At 44.0% G+C, this 27421-nt stretch overlaps 1 protein-coding gene across 20 annotated transcripts in view; it reads right to left on the bottom strand.

The window, feature by feature from the left end:
• The window catches only part of GRIP1 (glutamate receptor interacting protein 1), a 625712-nt gene that overhangs the window by 256906 nt on the left and 341385 nt on the right, over positions 1–27421 (bottom strand). For 2 of the 20 annotated variants that reach the window (XM_084760592.1, XM_084760585.1), the window contains exon 1: positions 13610–13757. The exons of 16 other annotated variants lie outside the window; for them this stretch is intronic. In XM_084760592.1, the coding sequence (XP_084616718.1) occupies positions 13610–13733 (124 nt within the window). In that variant the 5' untranslated portion in view covers positions 13734–13757. Of the gene's footprint in view, positions 1–13609; positions 13758–27421 lie in introns of those variants that run through there. 2 more of the 20 variants (XM_084760596.1, XM_084760587.1) reach the window with 1 other exon arrangement.

The raw sequence follows: 27421 nt of genomic DNA, 5'->3' as shown, positions 1-27421 counted from the left end.
GAATAATGTTTTATTCTTTTATTTAATAATTGGCTGTCTTGATGTTTAATTCCTTTATCATTAGAACTGGGCTAATAAGCTTCAGCTTAATGAACATGAAAAAGAATATGAGGTGTGAAGATTTAATTGAGATAAGTAAGACAGAATATTCAATTTGGCACCTCAGTGGTGGCAGGCATAAAAGAAGGGGTGGCTATTGCTAGTGGCAGAAATGTTGTTTTTTTTTTAACCACATTTGCCTTTTTCTTTTGAAAAAGAAGCATAGCACAGAGGAATAAAAGATGAATGTTCTTTCTTGTTTCTTTCTCCTCTATATCTATTCCTCAATATGAACATTCTCTACTGCTTCAGCTTTAAAACTTTTGGAAGAGTCTTAAATGAATGTTATCATTTATCCATTTTAAATTGTTTATCCATGGTCTATATGAAGAAAATGGTCTCATTTACAAAATATATTCTGGTAGGTACAAAATCTTCTGTGTTTATGAAATTGAAATAATAAGCAAAGTCTTATTTATTTAGTTAGTTATTTAGTTGGTTGGTTTTGTTCTGTTGCTCAGGCTGACTGTAAAATCCCTCGGTAGCCCAGGCTGGTCTTCCACTTCTATCTCTTCTGCTTCCATTCTCAGTTGCTAGAATTACAGGTAAACACTGCCACGCGATGCCTCACTGCCTAAGGACCATTTTTATTTAAACTTTTGACTTAAAAATATCCTTCGACTTAAGCATAGCACATGTATGCAAAGTCACACAGACCTAGAGTAAACTACTGAGGGAACTTTCAGAAAGTGAAAATACCCAGTGTGGATGTGAGCATACCTGCCCCCCCAGGCTGCCTAGCAACCTATGATGTCATCACCTGCCTGCAACTAGGTGCAACAGCTGCCTAGGATATAAAAAGGGCGAACCTACCTCGTCCCTCTCTTTCTCTTCCTCTCTCTGTCTTTCTCTCTGTCATTTCTCTGTCCTCTCCCTCCCTCTCCCTCTCTCTCTCTCTCTCTCTCTCTCTCTCTCTCTCTCTGTCTCTCTCTCTCTCTCCTCCTTTGGAGCACCCCTCTCCTTCCCTGCTCTCCCCACACTTCTATAATAAACGTCTCCATATCATATCTATTCCTGGCATCACACATAAAAACAATGTCAATACAAAAGAGTTAGATCATATGATGAGAGTAGTGAGGACAGGCTACACTGCCCGGGTTTCTTGATTGGTCTTTCCTGGAGAGGCAAGCAGGGTCGACGGCAGCCTGCAGACAGCAGTGTAAGCAGGGTGTGTATTTGTCTGCCCATCAAACTGCACCAGAACAGGTATACAGAAGGCTTTGCTCTGGGGCTCATCACCACTGACTCATGAGTTTATAAGACTGCCCTTCTAAATTTGATTACGGAATATAATGGAGGGTTAGAACCACCTTTTCTCCTCTCACATTGTTTGAGAGGTAATGCAAGAAAATGTTTGTAGTCAGTGTACCTTTGGCTGTTAACTCTTGTACAGATTTTTTAAATTGGGGAGAGAGGCATTTAAATCAAACAAGTAAGTAGCATACCTATAAAATACATATTAGGATATCAGGAATTAACCACTCTTGGGAGCTGCCTTGATTCTGAGAATTTATAGCTGAATCTTCAAAGTTTATGAATCAAACTTATCAACAAATCATTTAGAAAGCAGAGGTGTTAAACGAACTTGACTTTTGATCTGTTCAAGTCATCTTGCTTAGTAGAACAGAAAAGACTCAATTCAATCAGAAACTCTGTGGGGCCCTAAATATCCCCCAGATTGAATTCAATTGGGAACTTTGTCATGCAGAATTTAACAATAGTTTGTCCTTCAGTCTCCAGCTCCCTGGTGTTCCTGGCCTCCTGCCAGAACCTCCAGACAGCTTGGGCAGACTGTGAGAGGAGGAGGGAAGGAGGAGGGCACGAAACACCCTGCCAGTTAAAAGGGAAAATTAGTAGGTGTGAGAAGCTGCACAGGATGATGAGATCCTTGGGAGCTTACTTCCTCCAGTGACGAGAAAACCTGAGAGGTTATTTTAAAAAAATAGTCTATAACGGGAAGCAAATTTTGTGGGAATTGAATGTTTTCCATAAGTAAGACAAAATCAGAGCTGGGAGAAAAAAGTAGTAGGAGGGAGAATGGATGGATGGATAGATGGATGGATGGATGGATGGATGGGTAGATGGATGGGTGGGTGGATGAATGGATGGATGGATAGATGGATGGATGAGTGGATGGATGGATGGGTGGATGGATGGATGAGTGAATGGATGGATGGATGGATGGATGGATGGATGGATGGATGGATGAGTGGATGGATGGATGGATGGATGGATGGATGGATGGATGAGTGGATGGATGGATGGATGGATGAGTGAATGGATGGATGGATGGATGAGTGGATGGATGGATGGATGGATGGATGGATGGATGGATGGATGAAAGCATCACAGTGCTCTGTACACAATCAAGCAGAGAAGTATGCAACCTTGCCTTTCAGTTAGTTGTTCTTATTCTCCCTAACCCTATTCTGTGCCTCCTCTATTCCTCTCCTTCTCTGTTTTTCTCCCCCTTCCACTCTTCCATGCTCCACTTTTTGAGGAAGGGTTTCACGTGGCCCAGTCTTGCATTGAACTCACTATGTTCCCAATGTGGTCTTTGAACTCCTCTACTTCCTGCCTGGGCCTGAATATCACTTGGATTCACACACCACCACACTTGCCTCTTGCTACTATTTGCTTCAAGAACTTTCTGGGTTAGGAACCCGGGAGCATCCGTTTGCTCAAAATAGTAAAAGAAGGAAAAAAAAATCACATGACAACAAACATTCCTTCCCACAGCCTCCTGGATAGTTGCTCTGGTTTAGGCTGATATGGACTGCTGGGTGTTGAAGACTTTACCAGTGGACCACAAAACACGGGACCTATGGGCATCCCCAAGGTAGCTATGGCCTCGCTGCACAGAACTCTTTGTATCACTTTGTTGATGCTATAGCAGGCCTCAAGCTGTGTTCCCAGAAGTATGATTCAGGAGTGCATCTGAGCGTGTCACTTACCATTTAAAACTAGATCTTACAAACTCATGTCACAGCGTGAACACACAAACTTATAATAACAGTTGCAAACGACAGGAGGCCTGTTTACAATTAGCATAGGTGCTGGAGGAACGTGTCGGCTATCCTACTGAAGTTTAGCAGGGCTTATAGCTCACTTAAAATATTTTTATTATTGTTTGAGAATTTCATACATGGGTGTGCGTGTGCACGTGTGCATGTGCACATGTCTCAATTAAGCGTTCCTCTCATTCCTTCCCCACCAATTCTTCCCCAAATCACCTCAATTACTTTTCCTTCACAATATCATGTGCTTTTTCTGGGACATCCCCAAAACAAAACAAACAAACAACAAATAACTCCCACTGTGCATGAGCGTAGGGCCATCAGGAGCTGTATTCTTGAAGAAAACTGACTCTTGTTCCACTGGCAGCAGCCATCAATTACAACAGCTCCTCAGCTAGAGGTGAGATCTCATAAGCTCTTGAATCATCCCTGTTGAACATCTGTCCGACTTGATTTTTGTGCAGGTCTTATACATTCAGTCACAACCATTGTGAGTTCATGGGTACAAAGGCCCTAGCACATCTGGACAACACTTTGGCTCATATCTCTTCTAAGAAGAGCTTTGTGCAGGGGAAAGCATAGGATATAGATGACCCATTGAAGGCTGATCTTCTGCAGTCTCTTTTCTACCTGCCACTGACTGCAAAAAAAGTTTTTCTGACTAGGGTTGAGAAACGTACTAATTTGTGGTTATGATAAGTACTTAGGGAAGAATTTTATACTATGTCAATTTAGTAGACTAGCATTAGTAGGTTCTCCCTTAATGCCTATGACCTATCCAGCCATGAGTACTTCGCCCAGCTAATGGTGGCAGGTAAGAGTTTCATTATGTAGAACAAGCCTTGTGTCAAATTGGTTGGTTGCTCCCATATTGTTTGTACCACTACTACATCAGTGGGCATATCCTGTCAGGCTGGTCATCATTTGTAGATTATAGGGTTCATAGCTGGTTAAGATTGATAATTACTTTTCTGTTCCGGTAGTGTGTGTAGTACCTTCTCCAGCGCTGTGGAAGCTAGTCAGTGGAAACAAATATTCTAGGTGGGTACCAGCTTGATATCCCCATCTGCTAAGAAACAAATATTCTAGGTGGGTATCAGCTTGATATCCCCATCTGCTATGACTCAAGTATATAGTGTGTTCAGCAATAGGTTCTTACCATCAGATTCTGGAGGGTAATCAAGACCGATAGCAATGGCTTAAAAATGTTTGGTGGAAGGGCTTAAGGGAAACTTCCAGTGAGCAAATCAAACAGAGATAATCCATACCTGGCACTGGACTTTCTATTTAGTAGCTTGTGGCGTCTAGTAGAAGTATTGCCCTTACCTTCTACGACCACCATTATAGGATAACTCCATTTAAACCCATTTTAGCGAGGCAGAGTGGCACACAGCTTTAATCCCAGTACTTTGGAGGCAGAGGCAAGTTGATCTCTGAGTTTCATGTCAGCTTGGTCTCCAGAGTGAGTTACAGAACAGCCATAACCTCATAGTGAAGCTCAGACTCAAAAAAAGACCACACACGTATGTTTTATATACATGCATGTAAATGTGTATATTTAGGAAGCTTCTTCAGTAGAAGGCTTTTTCAAAGGGCTTGAGTGTCAGTTGTCTCTTCCCATGCCCCTCCTCTACTCCAATCTCCCAGCCTCCACATCACTTAGCCATTTTTGCTTTACTCTGGGGCTTTAATGACTTCGTCCATATGTGGTGCTGCTATATTTTTTGGCTCCATTTAAATTTGGGCTCTGCCTTCAAAAATCCCAGGCAGCTCCAGTGATTGTATGTCCTATTTCTTCCCACAGCAGCTGAGTTCCTGGGCTTTTGGCTGAAGTAAGCCTTGTTCCAAAGGCTGAGCCTGCACTAAGCTGCCTAAACAGTTAGGTCAGGGCTCCCAAACTCTACACAGTCATATCACCTAAGGAATTCTGTTGACATTTTAAAGCATAGTCTACCAGCTCAGCCAACTAAACCATAATCTCCAGACGTCATTACTTTTTAAGTTCTTGGGTGATTTCAATTCAGAGGAATATTTAGAAACCATTGCATCAAGTGCTTATGGAAACACAAGTGTTTTGGGGACTCTCAGAATTTACTAATAAAGCCAAGTTACTAAGTATCCTTCATGTGTGCCTGGAGTGGTCCCATGCTTCCCACAGCTGTGATGGGAAGGCACTTCCCTGCCTCTGCCTGCATCCCGGTCCTGCCTTTCACCCTCACCTAGTTTACCTTGTTCTAAGAACCACCACTCCTCAGTTTTCACCTTCTGATTTGCCTTAATACTGCAAACAACAAACAAACAAACAAACAAACAAACAAAAAACCAAAGAAAGAAAGCAGGGTCAGACCCTTCTTATTCTGTAACATTCTCTATTCTCTTTGACCCCTTGCCTCACTTCCACCTGTCCAGGCCTTCACTGCAAGCCTTGCTAGGATGATGCAAGGGCCTCACTTTCCTAGGGTGCAGCCACAACTCTTGGCGATTGTCTTGGGCAGGGCTTCTCTGCTGAAGCTGTTCCCTCACAGGTCAATAGTGACCTAAGCATAAAACCACCCTCACCTTTTGTTCCTTCCTCCTTTGTTTTTGTATATTAAAGCTTCGGGACACTATTCCTCTCACCAAGTTCTATTTTAAACCTTTGCTGCTTAAAAAAAAAAAAAAGCAGCAGTGGGCAAATGTGTAGGTTACATTTCCTATCTTTCCTTGGGAAATAGGTATCAGGAAAGTTGAAAGTGAGAATACGGAAATGTGCCCCTATGCTATTAGGGGCCCTCCACACCATAGCTTTTAATTAGCCTGAAAAGGTGGAAGGGACCCGGAGATGTGCGTCATAATGTAATGTGTCATACTGTAACGGGGTGCAGTAGACATAATCAAAGTGCATGCTGACACGCACAAGAGTGACTAAGAGTATGAAAATATCTAGGGCAAAAATAGACTTGTGTGTTTAGCATAATTTTAACTCATATTAAAAAACACGCGGATTTGACCCCCATTCCCACACATGGGGCACCCAGAACGAGTTGTAAATCTACTCGCTTCACTGCGTTCTTCACCATCTTAACATTTTTAACACAACTTCGGTGAAATTAGATATCACCCCTTTCCTTCTAAGTCATATGTATTTTTAAAATGAGATCGAAGTTTACAGAGTATTTAATGTACTCTTACACATTCAGTTAGTTATTAATCTAAGTTTGAGTTATTAATCAGAATTCTCCCACTTCCTAGTAGGTCAAGAAACTTTACAGAAGGTCATATGTTGATGCAGGGGTCTCAGACCAGGTATTGCTGCCTGTGCTAAGGCCAAGGTCAAAGGTTCTCTCTGCATTAGAGGTCAGCTAGCGTTCTCCCAGACACTACATCGGACTACCATCTAAGGGGGCGTATCCTCTTTGTGTTCAGTACGATACTGGAATTTTAGTAGCATAGCCATAAGAGAAACTTTACAATCCGGTTTCTTCTATCTATAAAGTACAGAATGCTAATTCTGATTTAACATCTAAATCTCATGTACATGAGGAAATATTGTTAAGAGATTAATGGAGAAGATGCAATCCAAACATGGTCACTCTTCTTTTAATACTAAACATTTTCATAATAAGTTTTTTTCCCCTAGAAGAAAGGATGCATTTTCTCTCAAATTTTCAAATGTTACGAAATTACCAAATCATGTAATTTACGCCAGAAGGAAGGGAGTTTTACTAAGATAAATGTTTAAAATGAATTAAATTCAATCTTGATACAGCTAATGAGCCTGAGGCCATACAGAATAGTTTTCATGTGTGCGCGTGTGCAGATGCTTTGAGGCAAAGTCTTACTATATAGTTCCAGGCTGTCCTGCACCCTTGCCTGTCCTGCCCTGGCCTCCCACATGCTGCGCTTTCAGGCCTGCTTCCGCCGGTATCTACATGTCATTTTTGCACATTCAGATAAGAAGCTGACACTCGGTTGTGGGTGATCGGCAGGTTTTGTCTCGTTTTGACACTGGAGACCCAGGCAGGCTCACACATCTTCTTCCGTCCACGTGCATACATTCCATTCCCCCGGCCCATGTAGGGTGGGGGAGGGGTCTCGTAGCACTGCTTTGGTTGGCTTCCTCTGTGGTTCTGCTCAGCAGGCCTGTGGTTCCCGTTCCCTTCCCCTTACTAGAAAAGATAATAGCGAAACGGAACGTGGGCCCTTAACTCCACATCACCTCCATGCCTCACAGTCTTAGAGACATCCTTCAACTTCTCTCAGTGATGCTCTTTCTAGTGCCTGATGGAGAAACAGCAGCACTGCTATGAGTCACAGATGGTTGTGCTAGTTTGCAGGCGGAGTCTGGTGTAGTAGCCAGCAGGCAGTAGGTAGTCAGCAAGTATGAGCTAATACGACTTTTATTCTTCCTCTTAATCATTTCTTCAAATGATATAAATAAATTGGAATACCTACATCAAAGCGCTATTAATGTAGATGTTTGGCAGGCTCTCTTACATTTTGGCACTGGAGAGACAGACAGGCTCACACATACTCTTGGGTCCGTGTATATTACCTGTTTCAGTAATGAACCATGTTTATCATCCCTATCGGCTACAGTCATCTTTGAGGAACCGAAATCCTCGGCATTGATATGCAGACAATTTCACATAATGTGTAGCTGAATATTCCACCTGACAGACGGGTGCTGCATGGAAGGAGAAAAGCGTTCCCAGCATGCAATTCCTACTCAGAAGATGGAGGCAAAATAGGCACACCACTATGCGAAGTCTAACCTTGAAACGCTAGGCAATGAAGTGGTTCAATCCCTGTTCAGTATAAACATCTCGGAGACTAGTCAGAAGCTCAGCAAGAAATCCATCTCAACCAGCCAACTCCATCTCAGCACATGTGTGAGAACACCAACCCCTGACCGGGATCCTATTTCAAATATCTCCTGTGTAAGTGAGGTCTCTCTATTTGTGTGCCTCATGCCCTAGCAAGAGATTGAAGTTTAACCAAATAACACATTTTGTGAAGCATTTTAAAGTGTGCACATTTTTTAAAAAGTTTGTTAAATAGAATGGAAAAAAAAGAGTTAAATAAATTCCCTTTAAAATTTGTGTGATTGGGTGAGTGTGCACAGTGTCCCTGCCTGTGGGTGACGCTGGTTAATCTCCACATCATTTCTTGGCTATCTCCTTGACTGTGGAGCTCACTAGGTTACACTAGGTTAGACCAGCTGGCCAGTAAGCTCTCAAATCCTCCTGTCTTCCTTCCTTACCACCAGGTTATAAAAACAGACTCAGCTTTTTACTCAGATGCCGGGAACTGAACTCAGGCCCTCACGCTTGCTTGGCAAGCATTTACCAAGTGAACCGTTTCCCATTCTATAAACTGCTTTTGATAGCTAAGGCTAGAGCTGAAGGAGAAAGGACACGTTATCAGGTGAGATTTGAGAAGGGCTAGCAAGTTAACGAGGTGGAGAGATCTAGTCAAGCTGTTCCCAATGGCAGGGGCATGACAGACAGGCCAGGGAGGGTTAGTGGAAGGGACAGGCATGGGCAGGCAGGAGAAATAAGATCCAGCAGAGAGCAAGCATCCTCCACCCCGGTGATAATCAATTGTGAATCTTATCACAGGGAAGAAGAGAGACCATTAAAAAAGACTGCTGAAGGAGTCATGCGACCAGACACAGACAGATGGGCAAGCACAAAGGGACCTGCACAAAAAACTTGAGCCTATCATAAAAGAAGCAATCACCCCACATCGGAGCAATGACCCTGGCCTCAAGGACTGAGTCAGCTTGGTGTTGCATCTAGAGGCTTTGCAGCCAGGAAGCGGTAACACACGTTTTCTTTCATTGAAATTTAAAAAAAAATTAAATGAATGATTTATGTTTGATTGAGGCTATCCACAGAAAATTAATTTCTCAATAAGCATTTTTAAACCACTGGGCAAGGGTCAAAGAGTCTCAGAATCTAAAGAGGCTCAGAGGTCGCTTGAATAATACTTCAAAAGATAACCAGGCACGCCTCCGTAAGACTGTCCTTGCAGGAGAGAATTAAGAACGAGATTGCTGGCTGGCTGAGAAGAGTGGGGTTTCAGCTCTCCCTGGAGACAGGGTCTGGATTAATGTCTGACCTTCCCTTTCAAGCACAACTATTCCACGCCTGGGCCAGGTGTCTGGAGCAGAGGTGGGAAAGAAGAGAAGCCAGGTGTGGTCACAGCACACGATCTCTACGTTTTGCTCAGAGCCAGTGGTCCAGGAACCAGGAAAGAAGAATTTTGAGGAGAAAGACATCGAGGAAGAAAGAAAGCAGAATACATAGCTTGGAGCGGGTGGGGGGTGGGGGGGGTGGGGGGTGGGGGGTGGGGGGGTGGGGGGCGGGAGGGGGTTGGACATAGCCACAAACATCTCACTCCGATGCCCTGTTGGGATGAAGGTCAATGGAGCTGCCTGTGATCAGTCACTGGGACAGAGTCCGAGGCAGGTCATCTTATTCCAGATCATACGTGTATTTAGGAAGTGAGAGGAAACAGAGTCACACCAAAAATAAAATGCCACTTAGGCCAGAGAAATGAAGGAAAAGAATCCCAACCATGGAAACTGTGCGTGAAGGCGGAGGTTTCTGGCAATGAGTTTTGAACTGAGGAGAATGTAGAAATATGCAGTAAGTAGATGGCCACAAGAGCAAAGAATAATTGAATAGTGACCAGAGCCGTGCTTCCTAGGGAAGGTCAAGAAATATTAATTAGCTGGTGTTCGCTATGATTGAGTAAAGCACAGGACTAGCAAATGCCGTGGTCAGCGGGACACGAAAGTTCAGGACCCTGAATTGAAGACACAAGGGAGATAGCATCACACTAGTCACACAACAGAACTGCCTGCATACAGGGCCAGAGCATTCCAAGGGATAATAGAAACATCATGACGAGATGACAGGAACGCCCCCTTCTCTGAGGACCCATCTATGCCAGAGGCACTGCGCCCCTTAACTGCAAAGGCAGCATCCCAGGTAGGTAGCTGTGCAGGCAGGTGCCCCGGAGTTCTGTTGTCTCGATTAAGAAAAAATCCCTTTGTCATATGTTGCGGGAAGGCTGAGAAAGTGTTATTTTGGGATTTGGCTCTAAGGCTAGGCATCCAGTAGGCTGGCTCATTGCAGAGATGGAGGAGATGGCATGCCTCCTCTAGTTTTCAATATTAGGTGTCAAACAACACAGATGGTGGCTGGTCCTTTAGTGAGCCAGTGATCCTGTCATAATGCAGTGACAGGCTTTGGGGTCAAAGGTTATTTTCTTTGCTGATGGGGCATGAAAAGGCAAAAATACACACACACACACACACACACACACACACACACACACACACACACACACACACACGTATATCTGTATCTATATATCAGTTGTTTGAAGCCTTAATTAAAAAAAAATCAATTTCCAAATCTGAAGCACTAAGTTTAGTTGGAACATGCAACCCTCTAAGATTGTGAGGCCCTGTGTCTATGTGGGTGACTCAAAGATCTATCTGGAAGATACATATTAATAGCTATATATTATCACACCAATGAAGGAAAATTAGTTGTTATTTCAATGCTTGGTTAGAAATGGTTGATACACCTATAAGACACTGTTGTCCAGTTTCTACTATAAAAACATCATCCCTGGGTACATTATAGTTTCTGAGTAGATATTGACTAAGTAGCCAAACAGACAGAAAAAAAAAAAGAATGTAAGAATGAAGCCATAAGAATGTGGGACTTATAAAAAAAATTTTTCATTTAGTTGCATCCCTTTCTCCTTAAGAGAACTGAGGAGACCTATGGGTGCCATGTTGTCTTTTTTCTCCTCCGAGTAGGGTAGCCACAGGCAGCAAGGTAGTTTTAGAGACATTAAGCAAGACTTCCTGCCCCCAAGACCTAGGTAAAGCTTGAGCCATATGGGGTCTAAAAAAGCTCTTGAAGCATTTCCATAGAATATCCAGGAAATTCAATGCTCTGCCTCTTTCAGCCAGACACAGCCAATTCTTTTTTTTTTTTTTTTTTTTTTTCTTCCTGAGACAGGGTCTCTCTGTCTGTCCTGGCTTTCCTGGACTCCCTTTGTAGACCAGGCTGGCCTCAAGCTCAAAGAGATCCTCCTGCCTCTGCCTCCCCGAGTACTGGGATTACAGGTGTGCGCCACTGCACCCGGATAACATCCGATTCTCTTTAATAGACAGTTTCTAAAGTGTATGCTATATGTAGGGCACTGTCTAAGTAACAGGAAAAGAGAGGCTTGGGCACCGTCCCCTATGGGAGTGAAGGCGTTTGGGTACTAAGTAGAGAGAAGGTACAGGAAAGCATCCCCACTCAAGTCATATCCTCCTGCATTGCAAAATAGTCTTATAAAGGGGGTGTTTAAGGTTATTCTGTGTGTTCCTTTGTTCTGTTATTATAGCCTGAGAGAAGACCACATGTCTGGGTGTGGGTTCTGGAACTCACTGAGTCTTTGTGAAACAACAGGTAGCATTGCCGGGACTTGAACTTTGACAAGGCCGCACACGATTGGCAAGGCAAGAATTATATTACTTGGGGGTCTTTCTGTAGACATTTGAGTATCCAGCCTCACACAGAGAATAATCTCATTATGACAAGGTGGTATCCAGTGGGATTTTTTAAAAAAATAATGGGTTGGCAGTAATACACTAAATGAAAGTAGAGCATTTAGGGAGAGATGTGAAATAGCAACTAGGAAAAAAGGGGGATCCATACTAGGTATTTAGTGACTACCTTGGAAAACAGTTACATCTCCCTTCAATGCAGAATATTAATGCTTCTGAAAAATCAGAAAAACTGGAAAATTTAAAATTATAAGAACTAAAAATTATTTGGATTAGCTACTTCCTTGAGTATAGAGTTTATATGAGATTTTCTGATTCACATGAACAGAAACATTGCTTCAGTATTTTAAGACCATTAGCGTATCAACACTGAGATAAATAAGTTCCCAGCTAGGTAAAGAACTTTTAGAATTGAGGCTCCTGCCTTTAAGAGTCTTAGCTAAGCTTCTAACATAAGTGATAACCCTTTAATTATGACTTGCAAACAGGAATTGTAAGTTTGTACCAAGTGGAAAGGATAAAGTCGAATATAATTTACAACCTTATGCTAACAGCCTAATTTAAAAGGGATGGCCTTCCCTCTTCTAAAGATCATGCTGCTATCTACAGAATTTTCAAATGCACCCAGTAAGTTAGTACACAGTGTTTATGCTCTTTCCTGTTAAGTGACGTCTGGCCTATTTGTCACTATTTGCTTTGTGCTCATTCTTCTGCCAAATAAAATATTAATTGCATTTTTAGCTGCACTGGTGGTGATCAAAGAACTCTGATATGTCAAGCTAAACTGATAGAAATAGCATCTATTAACATATTTATAGGTTCAGGGCTTCTAGAATATAATTACATCCATTAATTACTTCGGCGGCACTTGATCAGAGGCTGAAAATGGAAGGCATTGCCAACCACTTCTTTCTTCACAGACCAAAGTTTCTTCTACAGTGATCTACTTTCTCTCTAAAGCAGGTTTATCCAAGGGAAACAAGGCAAGAGAAACTTGTCTTTCTCCATCTTTACAAGGCCAGATCATTGAAAGGAACCATTCGCTAACTTTGAAATAGAATGTATACAAGAAAAACCTCATGGCACAACTAGGTAACTTTTTTAAAAAAAAAGTGCATTTGAAGTGTTACACAGATTTCATCGATGTTTTAGAGTTCTAAGAGAGACAATTTCAAGCCGGTTAATCTTGGTGTTAAGGTATGAAGCCATGGTTGTATTTTTACTTTCAAATAAACTTCTTCAAACATCACATAGAATGAAATAATCTTCAATTTCCTACATATTTGAACATGTGCTTCTAACACACACCCACACACCCACGGGGTGGGGGGAGGGAGAGGGAGAGAGAGGGAGAGAGAGGGAGAGAGAGAGAGAGAGAGAGAGAGAGAGAGAGAGAGAGAGAGAGAGAGAGAGAGAGAGAGAGATATGCAATTAAGCAATTAAAACTATCCCAGGAAAAATCTCCTGAGATTTGAAGAATTAATAAACAATTCTTCTGTGGACTGCACAGCTGTGCAGGTCCTGAAGCTGCCAGGTGCATTTACTACGTGTACCATAGAAAGGACAGTCATGCACACTTGACTTGTCCTGACCAGTTAATCAGCATGCAAAATGACGGTTTCCCGGAATAACTTCAGCACCAGGCTCAGACACATTTGCTTTTCAGCAAGGAATGAAGTCATTAAAAAAAAAAAATCACACAAGCCCTTTTCACAATTTCAGCATGAACCCAGGCAGGATTAAACCAGCAGGAAGCACAGATCCGGCAGTCTACCTGTACGGAGAGATCTGTACAGATTCCTCTGAGTTCTTTGTTGCCCGACAATAAACTGTAAAAAAGGCAGTCATATTTGAAAGTAAAAAAACCATTCAGCTGTGGTTCTGGGATGCGGAAGCAGACACGCTGCGTGAATAAGAAGGAAAAGCACTGTACCTTTGGTAAGTCGCCTTAGAATTTGACAGCGGCATTTGAAAGAGACGGCTATCATTCCTGCTCCTCTCTGGCAAAGTGTACTCGGGGGCTCTGCTCTGGTGGCTGCAGCAGCAAGCAGCAGCATATGAGTTCCTTGCGCACATACCAGGAGAAAGGTAGTCCCAGTGGGGAGTGACAAAGCTTAATTCCTCTTGGCTGATGCGGAGGTCCGCTACATGTCATCTGGCAAAGCTGTGTCATTCACTACTACTACCACTGCTGGCCGTCACAGCCTCCACTCCCCTCCCCCCCCCCCCCGCAACACCCTCCTCCTCACCCCCCTGCTCTCCCCCTCAACCCCCCCTGCCCCCCCCCCCCCCGGCTTCACCACAATGGCTTATAAAGTAAGGCTGTTTCAATAGCAACAAAGCACCAGATAGGAGAACGCGGGGACAAGGGTGGGAGAGGAGCCATTCCATAAATCTCGCCCTAAGCACTGTGCAGTGCATTCTGTTTGGGGCTAAGGCTATGTATTCCAAGCCACTGCCGGTCCCTCCACCCCTTGCTTCTCCCGGTGAGTCAGTATCCTCCAGCAGTCTCGTGTAATGGGAAAGGCGAGAGATGCTCACACCCTTACTTTACGAAGAAATGTGTGCATCATAGACTGTGTTCCTTCAGCGGTGGCATACGAGGAAGGCAAAGAAGCAGGGCAGCTTTACACTGGGAATTCAGGAGAGCACTCTAGCTTTGCCTACGGAGGAGAGGCAGACCTTTGATACACCTGGAAAGCTCTATTTAGCACTTTTCAAATCTCTGAGGGTCAAGGCAGTACTGGTTTGTATATGGAATGCAAGAAAGGCTGGGGGAAGGAGTTCAGTCAAGAGGGCTCAGCAAAGCAGATGGAGTCCCAAGCCTTTTAATCACTCTTTCAAAAAAAAAAAAAAAAAAAGCCTTGGCTGGAGAGCACTCAGTCAAGACTGTTTCTAAAGATACCAGGAATAAAAGCAAACACGGGGCAAGCATTTCTATTTTTAATGTACCATATTATCTTATTTCCCAAACAGCCCTCCCCTACGCTGTTCCTCCCACCATGCAAATCGAACCGCCTTGCGACACAGAAGATATGGGTGAGGATCTGCTTCAGTGAGGAGGAAATTAACAGCCCTTCACAGCCCATTCACAAAGTGACAATAGGCGGAGCTCATTTGTTCATCTGCCAGCACCAGCCCACTCAGGACGTGGCCACCACAAGCCGACATCTGCCGTGGAATTTCAATCAAAATCTAGACGTCTTCCCACCAGAGTTTACACAAACATGGGGGTTGGGAGACTAGGGTGGGTGGTCAGAAACTCAAGACAACAAAAGTCAGTCCATCACTCTGAAGAAAATGCATCAGTGTTCAAGCTGTTTCATTAATGTTTCCAGGGAAATGAATTGTTCATCTAATGTTATACTCTACTCTTCCAGCCTCCCTGTCCCCCACCCCACCCCCCCCCCCACCTCCCAAATCTTTTAAGAGCCAGTGAGATGGCTGAGCAGTGAGTAAATGTGCTTGCTGCACAGGCCTCGCAACCTGAGTTCAATACTCAGAATCAACATGGTGGAAAGAAAAAAAAAATCTACTTCTGGGGATTGTCATCTGGCCCCTACACACACACACACACACACACACACACACACACACACACACACACACCACTTTTTAAAAAAAAATGGTGAAAGGGTCTTTCGAGCTGGATTCCAAAATAACTTCTACTATTTCAAACCCAGTGGCAGCCTCTTCTCTTCATTTATAACTCCCATATCATCTTAAGCAATTTCCATTCATCAACAGGGAATGCATACGCTTGCCCTTTGGAGGCCAACAACAAAGCATATAATGCATGCCTGAAAAACAGCTGACTGTTATGAGCACCTACAGGAAAGGCTTTTGACAGGAGCAGAACGCCTCTATCAGAGATGGTCTACCTACAGCCCTCAGCCCTCGCCAATCAACGGGAATGCCATTATTAACTGGATTGTGGGACTCCTACGTTTTAAATAGCTCCAATATCATAAGTTTTCAAAGAATGAGTTCCTTTATCCTTTCAAGCCATCTCTGGAAATATTTTAGCTTCCCCAGTACTTTTGTTCTAAATAGAAATAAACCTCATTGCTAGAGGCTTGGATCACTGGCTACTGTGAGGTGAATATTTATAGCTATGTCTTTCCATGATCCCTCCCCAGTCTAACACCTTTTCTAAAATCCAGGCCCTCAGAATATGCAGCTGTCAAAGAGTATTAATACAATCTTACTTGGAGACTGTTGCTACTCTGGTCCCTTGTATTAATGTCTATTCAAATAAATCTCAAAACCATACAGGAATCTCTTGCCCCTTTGTTATCGTGCTGCCTCAAATCTAATTTTCTTCTTATTTAAGGCCAAGATGATAAAATATTTCCCACTTTTACTAGTAGACCCAGTTTTTTTTTTTTTTTTTTTTTTTAAGTCTCAGCCTCTGGTCCCAAGAAAGATCTTCAGAACTATTAAAATATCCTGTTTCCCTGGCAGGAGACATAACCTACCCTGCAGCACTCTGAAGGGCCCCAAGGGCTCACACTAAGGGCTACCTTTTCTCTTTGGATTTTGTGATGCTAATCTTAGCAGCCTGCTCAGGCTCTACTTCAGAAGTAAGCCCCTTGAGAAAGCCCTTTCCTGAATTTAAGGGAATATCCCTGTGGTCTCGGCCCTTTCTTATTCAGGGCACTCCAGTAGCCAGAGATTTCCCTGAGGACAATTCCTAGGCCAGCGCATCTACCTAAGCTAGACGCTGTCCTTTCTGCCTGATACAAACTGAGCCTTGGATAGTGACATCATCAGAAAGCCTCCTGGAGAGGCACTTCCTCTCATCTCACACCTTACTGACCTGCCGGCGAAGGTCTCCCATGCCCAAGGCATCTGGTAGAACTCCCCGACAGCCTCCTGTTAGGAGCTCTCTGAACAGAGCGGCTCACATACCATCCATGGGAGTTTAATATAGCTATGCATCTCTGGGCCCTGTAGGCACTGCCTGTCACCTGGAGTGGCGCAACCTTACAAATAGCCTGAATCTCTCAACATGCTCTCTGAAGGGCACCAAGTAGTGGCTAACCAATTATAAAGCAGTCAAAACTGGTGTCAAATGTGTGTCTGATGAAAGTGTGGAATAACTAGGAGAAGAGTTTAGGTGTCATTTCAGGAGGGCTAGCTTCCTTTAAAGCAACAGCAAATGAAGCAAATGAACAAATAAAACCGCAAAGCCTCAATACATAAAAACATGGGCTTGCTGGATTTGGAGTAGTTTAATCCCTTGGAATGATGACTTGCTCCAGGGTTTCTATAAACATAAGCTTCCTTAAGGCATAATGCAAGGGCAGTGCATTTGCACAGGATTTAATGTACCGCTGGGGTGGTTCTGTTCAGGTTTTTTGCTTCAGGTGCAAACTGGTTCTCAGGAAGGTGACTTGGCTGGTACATGTTTAAGAGCAAAAAGAACCAAAAATTCCTCACCCCTGCCTGTGTAGCTCCCCACAAATGGAACCCTGAGTTTGCTTGTGATAGCCAAGCATCTTTTCTTAAGCTACATGCCCAACCTGGGGTAGTCTTTCTATTTGTTCTCTTCTTACTATTTTGTGTCTACGAATAGAAAATATGAGGGCCCTTTAAGTATAACCAGCAGGGGGCGCCAGGAGACTGTCTCTCTTAGTGCTTCTGGCGCACACACCCCTGCCTGTGCCCAAGTCATCTGCAGCAAGACTAAGTAAGGAATGTTTGGAAACGCTGTGACTATAGCCTCAACCAGGAGGTTGTCATGACAAAGACATTTTGATGGGAGATCATTATGGGCCAAGTGCTTACCACAGCCACCCCCTCAGATTGGTTAAATCCTCTTGTCATGGTATTTTAGGACTTTAATAGTACTGATTCCATAAGATGGAGTAGGGAGTGATGTATACAAAATCAGATCAAAACAAACTCTGCAGGCTTGCTCGAGGACTCAATGTTCTTTAAGAAAGTGGCTGCAGCATATCAGAATGTGGACAAAAAAGACCGTAGTTGTCTTGTTTGACCAATCTTTCTTATCTGCTTATTTCTTTCTATTTTGTTTATTTCTACACGTCAATTTTTTATGCTTATGGATTCTTTTCAATTAATGAGGAATGATCTTTGCAAATCTCATGTTCTTTTCCATATACATACATCTTGAATATTTTTAAAAATTCAATTGAAACAGTGGGATCAACTATAGATAAGTACCTCATTCTTTGATATCATTAGAATCAAGCTGACTGAAAAACTGCAACTCCATGACAATACTCTTTCTTTCATTTCAAGCGATTTCATAATTCTGTTAGAAAAGGCAACTGGTGGATCTCACTTGTTCACTTATTATTATTTTAACCATTGTCTTTTGTATTCCTTCAAGGCAATTGCTTCCAAATGTCCAAGACATTTAGGCTAGTCTTTAAACAGCATAAGACATCTGTAGAGGCTCATATTGAGCGTGCTGCTTTGTTTTTCTTTTCTCACAGCTAATAACTGTTGGCCGACAACATATACAGCCAGCCAGCACCTTTTGGATGCTCTCCATCCCTTCTTTACACAGTGCCACCCTGAGCAGTGACCCTGACCCTGGACCACGAAAGGGCTGGTGGTCCTTCCTTCCGGTGTACCTCCTCCTCTATTGCCATCTCTCATCTGCACATACCTCATCGCTGACCATGTCCCATTACATGCCGTTAGTAGACGAGCTTCTGCAGTTCTTACTCTGGACTTCCCATCCTCCTGCTAAGAGGACCACCAGCCCAGGGATGGCACCACCCACAATGGGTCAAGCCATACCCTATCAATCACCAATTAAGAAAATGCCCTACATGCTTGCCTACAGCCCAATCTTATGAAGGCATTTTCTCAATTGAGGCTTCCTCTTCTCCAATGACTCTAGTTTGTGTCAAGTTGACATAAAACCAGCCAGCAAACCCTTTAAACATGTTCCATGTCTGACAGCCAAAATCGTAAGTTTTTTTTCTTAAAACAGAAAGAAAGAATGGATGGATGGATGGATGGATGGATGGATGAATTGCTTTTTTCAGCAACTGGCTTATTCTAGCCCCCAGTGTGCTTGCCCTGAATTGAAGGCACCCTGAACCTCAGAGCACAATCGTGACCAACACTCATCATGATTTTTATAAGTGTCTAAGCTGTGATTTGAGAGGAGCAAAACTCTTTGAATCTTGTAATAATAATCTTGTAATAACATATATAAATCGTAAAAGCAAAGACAAGAGCTGGCCCGTGCGTTTTCTGCAAGCCCGGTGTGTGGTGGTGGCCTTGGGTCCCAGCAAGACACATGCCCGACTGCACTACCTAGCCAAAGGGGAGGAGGGGCTGTGTGCAGGGAAACCAGGCCAGGTCAGGCGGGATCCTGAAAAAAGAACCTGGTGCGGCAGTTCCCTTCAAGTTCTGCTTCCCACTCAGCCAACAGACTGCCATTCCCTGTTTATTCTCCCCACATCACTGCACACCATCTACCACACCACTTAAATAATTGATTTGCGTACAGCTCCTCCCCCTCCCAACAAAGTTTCACTTAGGTTTTACTGAGGGAAAGGCTTTTTGGAGGAGGGGGGTGTCTATTTTTGTTCATTGCATAGACTAGCTCCCTAGCATATAGCTCATGTTCGATAAATTTATATTAAATAATTTAGTGAGGGCTTCCCTTGTAATATCCTATGTTTATGGATACTGGTTCTAAAGCTTGTGTATGAAAGATAAAGATAAGAAATTACTTTAAAAGCCAAAGCAGATCCCTTCTGAGAGGAAGGTCTCCCACATAACAACGGGCGTCTTGAGTGTTGCCTGTTTGTGGAGAGAAGGGGAGAGAGAGATGTACCCTGAGAGCCCCTCAGATTTATTTCTGGGGCTTCTGACAAGATGATTCATATGGGCGCTGCTGTTTCCGGCCGTGAAGAAACACACAATGCAGCTTGTTTTTCTACTCCTCCGAGGCAGCAGGAGCAACCAGGAGAAAGGTAACCTATGGAACAGATGCTAAAATGGAAAGAGTTCTCATTGGCTAGGCTCGGAGTGGCGGAAGACACAAACACAGACTCATCCCTCCGTGCCTGCCTGCTCTGGCCTCGCATGTGTGCTTATGGCCTGTCAGGACAGCGATGCGATGGCACAGTAATAGACTGTCCGTTTAAAAACTTTCTGTGTCTAGCAGCACATGAATAAGCCACTTCGCTTAGTCATCCAATCAGCAACAAAGCATTTACCCAGAGCCATCTCCAAACTGGCCTTCTTGCTGATTTTGTAGCTACTGTGATGATCTGCATCCTGCAGGCTGGGAGTTAAGCTGTCCACAGTCAGAATGCATGCACTGGGCACAAATGACAAGGGAGTGCCTGTAGATGTGTCAGGATCTAGAACTTTAAATAAAGGAGGGAACAGTAAGCCTTGAGATAGTCACTGTTTCTGATAGACTGGAATGCGGAAACCCCATTGTCCTCAGAGCAATGTAAAGCATGGCTCATTAAGACATGCAATTAGGAGGCAAAGGCTTAATAGCAACTGATGGCAGTGATGGGAGAGATCAAGAATCAGGACAGTCAAACGCAGGAAATAAGAAGCCAAAGTGAAAAGGTACCTATGGACTCAGAAGTCTCATGGTCATGTTCCTAACACCTCCTTTGCATTGACCATCACAATGAGCCCCGAGGTACAATCACTCTGCTGGCGAAAGCACATTAATGAGGGTGAAATTTTAACCTGGAACATTAACTACAGACCAGTGAATTCTAATATACTATAGACCCAGTCTGTCCACACTGTCACTTAATGTCCATGATTTGTGTAAGATGTCCATCATGGAGCTCCCATCTTCTCTTTAAAGAGAGATAGCTCCTTGATTGACTGTGTGGATCTACTCTGTTCTCGTGGTAGATGACTGGCTGCCTCCCACCTCTCTGCCATCAGGCCTGACCAAGGAGAGCTTACCAGCCTTTTAGGCACAGCAGTAGGCAGTGCCTACAAGCCAGGCTGAAAAAGATGCTCTTATGCCACTGGATGTCTTAGTTAGGGTTTCTATTGTTGGAAAGAGACATCATGACCACGGCAACTCTTATAAAGGAAACATTTAGAGGTTTAGTTATCGTCATGGTGGGAAACATGGCGGCATGCAGGCAGCCATGGTGCTGGGGAGGTAGCTGAGAGTTCTACAGCAGGCAGCTGTGACATACTTCCTCCAAGGCCACACCTACTCCAACAAGGCCACACCTGCAAAATAGTGCTACTCCCTATGAGCCTACTATGTGGGCCATTTCTATTCAACCCCCCCCCCCACACACACACACTGGGAATGACAGGTTATGAGACTGGAGTTTGCAAAGAAGTTGGCTTTGATTCCTACCAAGACAGAGGAAGCCAGAATTACCATATGGATAGGAATTATTCCACAAGAAGATTCATGTCCTGAAGGCATGGCCCCAGCTGGCACTGCCTCTGAATGGTAATTTAATAATGAAGGTCCCAAACACCCAATGAATGGTTTATCTGCTGGCAGGTTCCTACTTCAATGGCATAATTGGGAGAAGGTAGACGCTGAGAAGTAGAGCCTTGTGAGGTGGTGCCTTTGAAGGGTGGACTTTCTCCCCTCTCTCCCCTCTTGCCACCCACTGTGTGGTGAACAGCAGGGCTCTACAGTACTCCCTTGTTTCCCATGATGCTCTGCATCATCACAGGCCCACAGTAATGGAGGCAACTCTGGATTGAGACCACTGAATGTGTGATCCAAGACAAACCGTTACTCTCTTAAGGTGTTTGGCGCTGTTGTTTTGGTTATTTGTCATAGCAACAGACCAACAACTAGCACAGCATTGCATTAGTATGTATGTGTGCATTTGCATTGGTGTTCAAAGGCTCTAGAGTTAGTTGGGTGAGGTGCATAGAGCCATTAACAAGCAGAGGCATTGTCTTAACTCCTGCGCCTCTCTCAGAAAAAATGTACTTGAATCGTTTGCGAAGGATTCTGTGAACCACTTCTTAGGTTCCGGAGTTCATTACCACAACTCCAAGGTCACTTCTCCCTCACTTAACACAGTAGTCCCCGCATATTTAACTGTTTTTTCCATAAAAATAACATGAACTGCTCCTCAGAGATGCTCGCAAACACTTTCAGTCACTGATCACTGCCTAAGAAAACAAAAAGTAGATGGATTTCAACCCTCCAATAATGCCTACAGGGGAAATATTGAGAAGTTCATACAAATGGAAAAGTCAAGGAAATAAGGGGAAAAAGCAAGCAGCCAATTAAGGGAGACATTCTAAACGAAGACTGCCTCTCTGCTGGGACATCTTAGTAACTAATTGTGTGAGCCCCCTCAAGCTAGCAAGCACAGGCCATCTTGTGTATTGAGGGCTCTTCGGAGCAGGCAGCTGAGGATCAGCAGTGTAGGACTCAGGCACCCTGACTAGCATCTCACCTGATGACTAAATGCAGCCAGACTCCTGCAGATGACCTAAGCCAACTTCTCGTCATAAAGCAGGGAGCGTCATAAACCTACAGGAGCTCACCACCACCACCACACCAAGTGCTTATATATCTATGGCAAAGCCTGGGCCAACAGCTACCCAAGAAACCAGCAGAGAGTTCAAGTGATAGTGCCATAGGCAGGCATAGCCAAAATCCACAGGTAAAAGAAGAGAAGGGGTGGCCAAAGTTAAAAAAATAAAATAAAGTAAAAATTAAAGAGCTGGTGAGAAAGAGGGACAGGGACTCTAGTAAGGATCCAGGGAACCTACTAGGTCACGACGGGGGTTGTTACCCTGTCATTGTCAGCCCTGTCCTCATCATAGTCTGCACGGCTTTCATTCACTCAGTGCTGAGCATGGCTGAGGGAATTCGTACACCTTCTCGCTGAATTCTCACAGAATAACTCCATGCAAAAGGGAACTCCTTCTAGGTTTACCGAAGTAAAAATGGCAACCAAAATAAATGTATGAGAGGCCCACTGGGTTGACTCGCACGTCAGCTGTGACATGCTTACCTCGTATGATGATGACCTGTAAGATACACCCTCCCCACCACACAGAGCTATCAACAATCATCCTGTATCATCACTAGATAATATGCATTCCAAGAGCTTAGTCCACCCGGGTGTCCAGTCTTTAACCAACATTCCATTTACTCCCGGGGACCCACTGGTGTGTTTTCTGCTTCTGCGGGTTTGACTTTTTAGAGTCCACAGATGAGCATGGGCCTTGGGTATTTATCTTTCTGAATATGCCTCATTTTACTTCCTGTAAACGTTTGAACACTGGATGTGTCACAAAGGCCCAAGGCCACCAGAATGGCAATATTCAAAGTGGTGAGACTACTGTAAGGTAGGTCCTTGTGGGAGACTCTCAGGTCCCCGGAAGCCAACAGGACCCAACGACAGTAGTTTCTTCCTCTCTCTGTTCCACAGCTTATGACTAAAGTGGTTTTTCTCCTTCATACACTACAAATCTTTCCTCCCTCCTTACTTATTTGCATTATTTGAGACCCAACCAAGGGTACTCCGCATGCCAGGCAAGTGCTCTACTGCCAAGCCACACTACTTGCCTTTAATTCATTCGTCCACGGTGCACTACCTGACTGCAATCTCTCACGGCAATGAGAACAAATGGATCAAGTGCAAGAATATCTACAGTAAGTCTTTTTTATTTGTTATAAATTGAAGGTTATATCAGTATGTCATTACAGTCACAGAAAGTTCGGCATATCGTCCTTTGGAATCATCCATGCTTTAGTAAGTGGCAAGACTCTCTTCTTTGATGCTACATTGTTCCTGCTTATATAGCACATCTTCCTCATCAGCTCACTTATCAATGGATGACTCATAGGCTGATTCTACTTCCTGACTCCTGTCAATAATGTTGCAATGAACATGCCAATGAAGAGTCCATCACACTGACTTCCTTTGTCTATGGAGTTCGAGACGAGACTACCAGGTTTATATGGTAGTTTGGGAACTCGTACAGTATTTTGAATAATGATATCATTTTCCATTCCCACCCACAGCGTCAAGGGTTTTTTTTTCCTCCACATTACTCTCTTTCTCTGAACTGGTTTTTCGAAGGACATTAGGGAGCCTGCTTGATCCGAAGGGAGTCCCAGAAGGATGAAGCATGGTCCCCGGGCAGAGGCTAATGAAAATCACCAGCCTCTAAGAACTACTGCTTACAGGAAGAAACTCAAAATTTGTGACTGGTGAACAGCGCAAAGGTGCAAAGTAATGGCCCAATTTACCTTTGAAATATAATAAAGTATCATCTAAGTAGGAAATTAGAGACTTCCTTGACGTAATTCACAGCACAGGATAGCTTTGGAGTAAATTTACACCCTGTCCTTCCCGGCTCTCTCTCGCCTTTGGTGTTCCCATTATCAATGTCTCAGCGGGGTTAGGGTTTCAGCATTTGTGCTCACAGACAGAGCTGGAAATAACAGCATTCTGCAAACCACTACACGGTCCTCTGTCTCGCCATCTTCTTCTCCCTCATCTCACACCGATTCCTAGTGCCGCTGCAGATTACAGCTAATTCTCTGTCATTACTAGTGTAATTTGTCACCTTCTCTGTGTCTTTCTTTTGTGAAACCTTTAGGAAGCCTTACTCATTTGAGGAAGTTCAGACTCTGAGGAGAGAATTAATCTGTGGCTTCCCCCCACCCCCCCAGACAATACTTCAGGGTGTTTCTTAGGATACAGCCCCTTTGACTGTTGTGATGACAGCCAGGGTCAGGTTTGTCGGGAGACAAAAGACAAGGCCATCTATCACCATTATTTGCAAATCTCATCTAGCAAAGGATTTATGATCCGCTGGGTTCAGAGGAGATTAAAAAAAATAAAACAGAGATTGAATAAAGCATGTCTGCTGATGTATAAAGATGAGAGGGATTTTATGGGAGACCCGAGGAGACAGAAGGCATTCAGTAAGTAGTGCCACATGACCAGGCCAGTGTGGATGGGGAGTATTGGAGACTGCTAAGTGGCACTGTTGAGTCATTTGATGAACAGTCCACCTCCTGAACATCAAATTCAGACAGGAGAGAGGGGCACACAGGTAGGGCTGTGGAACCAGATTCTTATTGGCAATGATCTAGGGTATATAAGCTAGATACGATGGCAGCCTCGTGCCTCAGTTTCCCTAGATTTTCACGAAACGGTTGTTAAGCTCTTAAGTCAAGATGTAAAGCTAGGAGCCCCTGCTTAGAAAGCAGCTAGCATTCAGCGATTGCTAGGTTAGTTCCCAAATAGCCACAGACGACCTACCCTCAAACTGGAAAGAAGGGTAAAGACGGTACTAAGAATATTTACAATAGCTCTCAATACCGAGCAGGTGCTAGGGCATGACTCATCAGCACACATGTTGCCATGCCAACAATAGCATCTCTGTAGCAGTAGTAGCTGCTATGGAGAGGCAGGTCTTAAACTTGACAGGCAGATCCTGGTGTCTTAACGGGTCTATCAAAGTGCTAGCTTAAGAGACACTTGTAATCTATAAACGCACGGGTTCCGCCTGGGTGGATTTCAGAAATGACTTTAACTGCATAGTTCAGAGCAACCTGCCCTTCGTTTCAATGACAGACCAGGGCTTACCTTAGGGAAATACAAACTGACCTCACCCAGAGCCTACCGCTGTGTATGGTAACTCTCCAGTGGGCCGTATATTCCCCAGATCTCCCCAGTCCTTAGCAGGCTTCTTATATCCCCTGTAACTTTTCTGGATCTTAAAGGGACTTAAGTTTCTTGTCTTCTTTCCACAGCTTACTTATTGGCCTCTTCTGGTGATGCAGCGCACAGATACAGTTATTTACCTCTCACAGTGTAATCTGAGGATACCCATTCCTTCCCAAACTCCTCCCAGAATCACCCCCACAAGCTACTGAGTGGCTCCCCCCCCCCCCGCTTTAAACTCCATCAAGTACAATTTGTGCATCCTCTTGGATACATAGCTTTCACTCTAAGAAGTCAACCTGCCTGGGGCTGCACCCTTAAAAAGCAAAACAAAACAAAAACTGTTCTGCCCTCTTGTAGCAGTTATCAGGTGCCAGCCGCTTTTTAGACAGGGGTGGGAGCTCGTGCCCTCTTCTGGTTGCCATGCTGGTATTTTGTCTGGCTTGGGCTGATACAGATCTTGGGCACCATGTCTCAGATGTGAGCCCAGGCTGCCCCACTGCTTTCCTATAGCCAGCCACTGATCTGATCTTCTTGACATCTCCTGTCCCCAGAGAAGTTTCTTTGTGCAGTAGACAGTGTCCCACATGTAGCCCCACAACTGCCCAAGGTACAGACAATAAGGGTCTCTGGAGAGAAAGACTCACATGGTTTATACTCACTTCTATCTGGACCCTAGCCCAAGGGGCGTGTCCCATCAAAGTCTTCACTTAGCAGGAAAGTGGGACAAAGGGGAGGACATCCTATTGGGACTGTAGGTGAGAGAAGCATGGGAGAATGGGGAAACAGAAGGATCCAGAGGGTCCTAGAAACCTACAAGTAGAACATTATGATGGGCGGATCTGGGCCCAGGGGTTTTGCTCAAACTATGGCACTAGCCAAAGACAATGCATGCAGTAAACTTCAAACCCCTACTCACATCTAGCCGATGGACAGGACATTCTCCACAGTTGAGTGGAGAGTGAGGTCTGACTTTCACATAAACTCTGGTGCCCCATATCTGACCATGTCCCCTGAATGGGGAGACCTGGTGGCACTCAGAGGAAGGATAGCAGGCTACCAAGAAGAGACTTGATACCCTATGAGCATATACAGGGGGAGGAGGTCCCCCTCAGTCACAGTCATAGGGGAGGGGAGTAGGGGGAAAGTGGGAGGGAGGGAGAAATGAGAGGATACAAGGGATGGGATAACAATTGAGATGTAATATGAATAAATTAATAAAATATTTTTTTAAAAAAGAATCTCTGGAGAGCTTGGCGCGAAGGGCATAACCTGTATTGCAATCCCTCCTCCCAAGGCATAGGCATCGTCATTAAGGAGGAAGAGCTGGAAAGAAGGTAAGAGTCAGATGCAGTTTTGAAAGATCTAAACTGATTAAAGGATTTGGCAAATGATGACGGGGCTCTTTCTGGAAACATTCTTGGCCTTACCATGTTGTGTGCAAAGTCAGGCTTCCTGAAAGTCTTACATAAAACACTTCTTGCTTTATGGGTTTAATTAGGAACAGGAAAGTCTATCCTTGCTTTTCCTCAGAGCACATCCCTCACTGTTGTCAAGAAGGTACCATGATTCATAAACATGTTGCTTAGGTGCAGAAAATGAAAGATTATGGTTAGGAAAATGCTTTGAACTGGTAAACAAATGTAGTGGGTGATTTCGTCGCAGTCGAATTATACATCTTTAAAAAAACATTATAAGCATTTACTATCTAATTTCATGTCCAAAACTCTTCGCATCATCGTCACCTTTCCTCCACATCTCTTGCTTGTATGAAAGCCTCTTTTAGCTCCTGTGGCACCATTGTGAGCATTAGAGAACATTCATTGTCAAGACATTTTACTGCCATCTGCTGGAAGAAAAGTGCCACACTCACTACCTACCTTAGCCATGGCTGAGACGTGAACAGCACCCCTTAGGCAACATGATTTGGGCAAGTGCCTGATCACTCCCAATATCCTGTCATCTCTGAGCATGGCTTCCAGGGGAGGCACCAGAAAGCAGCTGCTATGAGCTTCATTGTTTTGAAGAAACAAAAAAAATTAAGAATCACCTTTAGATTCAAAACAGAATGGAGTTCCTGCAAATTAATTATCTCT

Source organism: Acomys minous (genome assembly GCF_964271855.1).
Source record: "Acomys minous genome assembly, chromosome: 15".
Classification (NCBI taxonomy): Eukaryota; Metazoa; Chordata; class Mammalia; order Rodentia; family Muridae; genus Acomys; species Acomys minous.
This window is presented reverse-complemented; position numbering and strand designations above follow the sequence as displayed.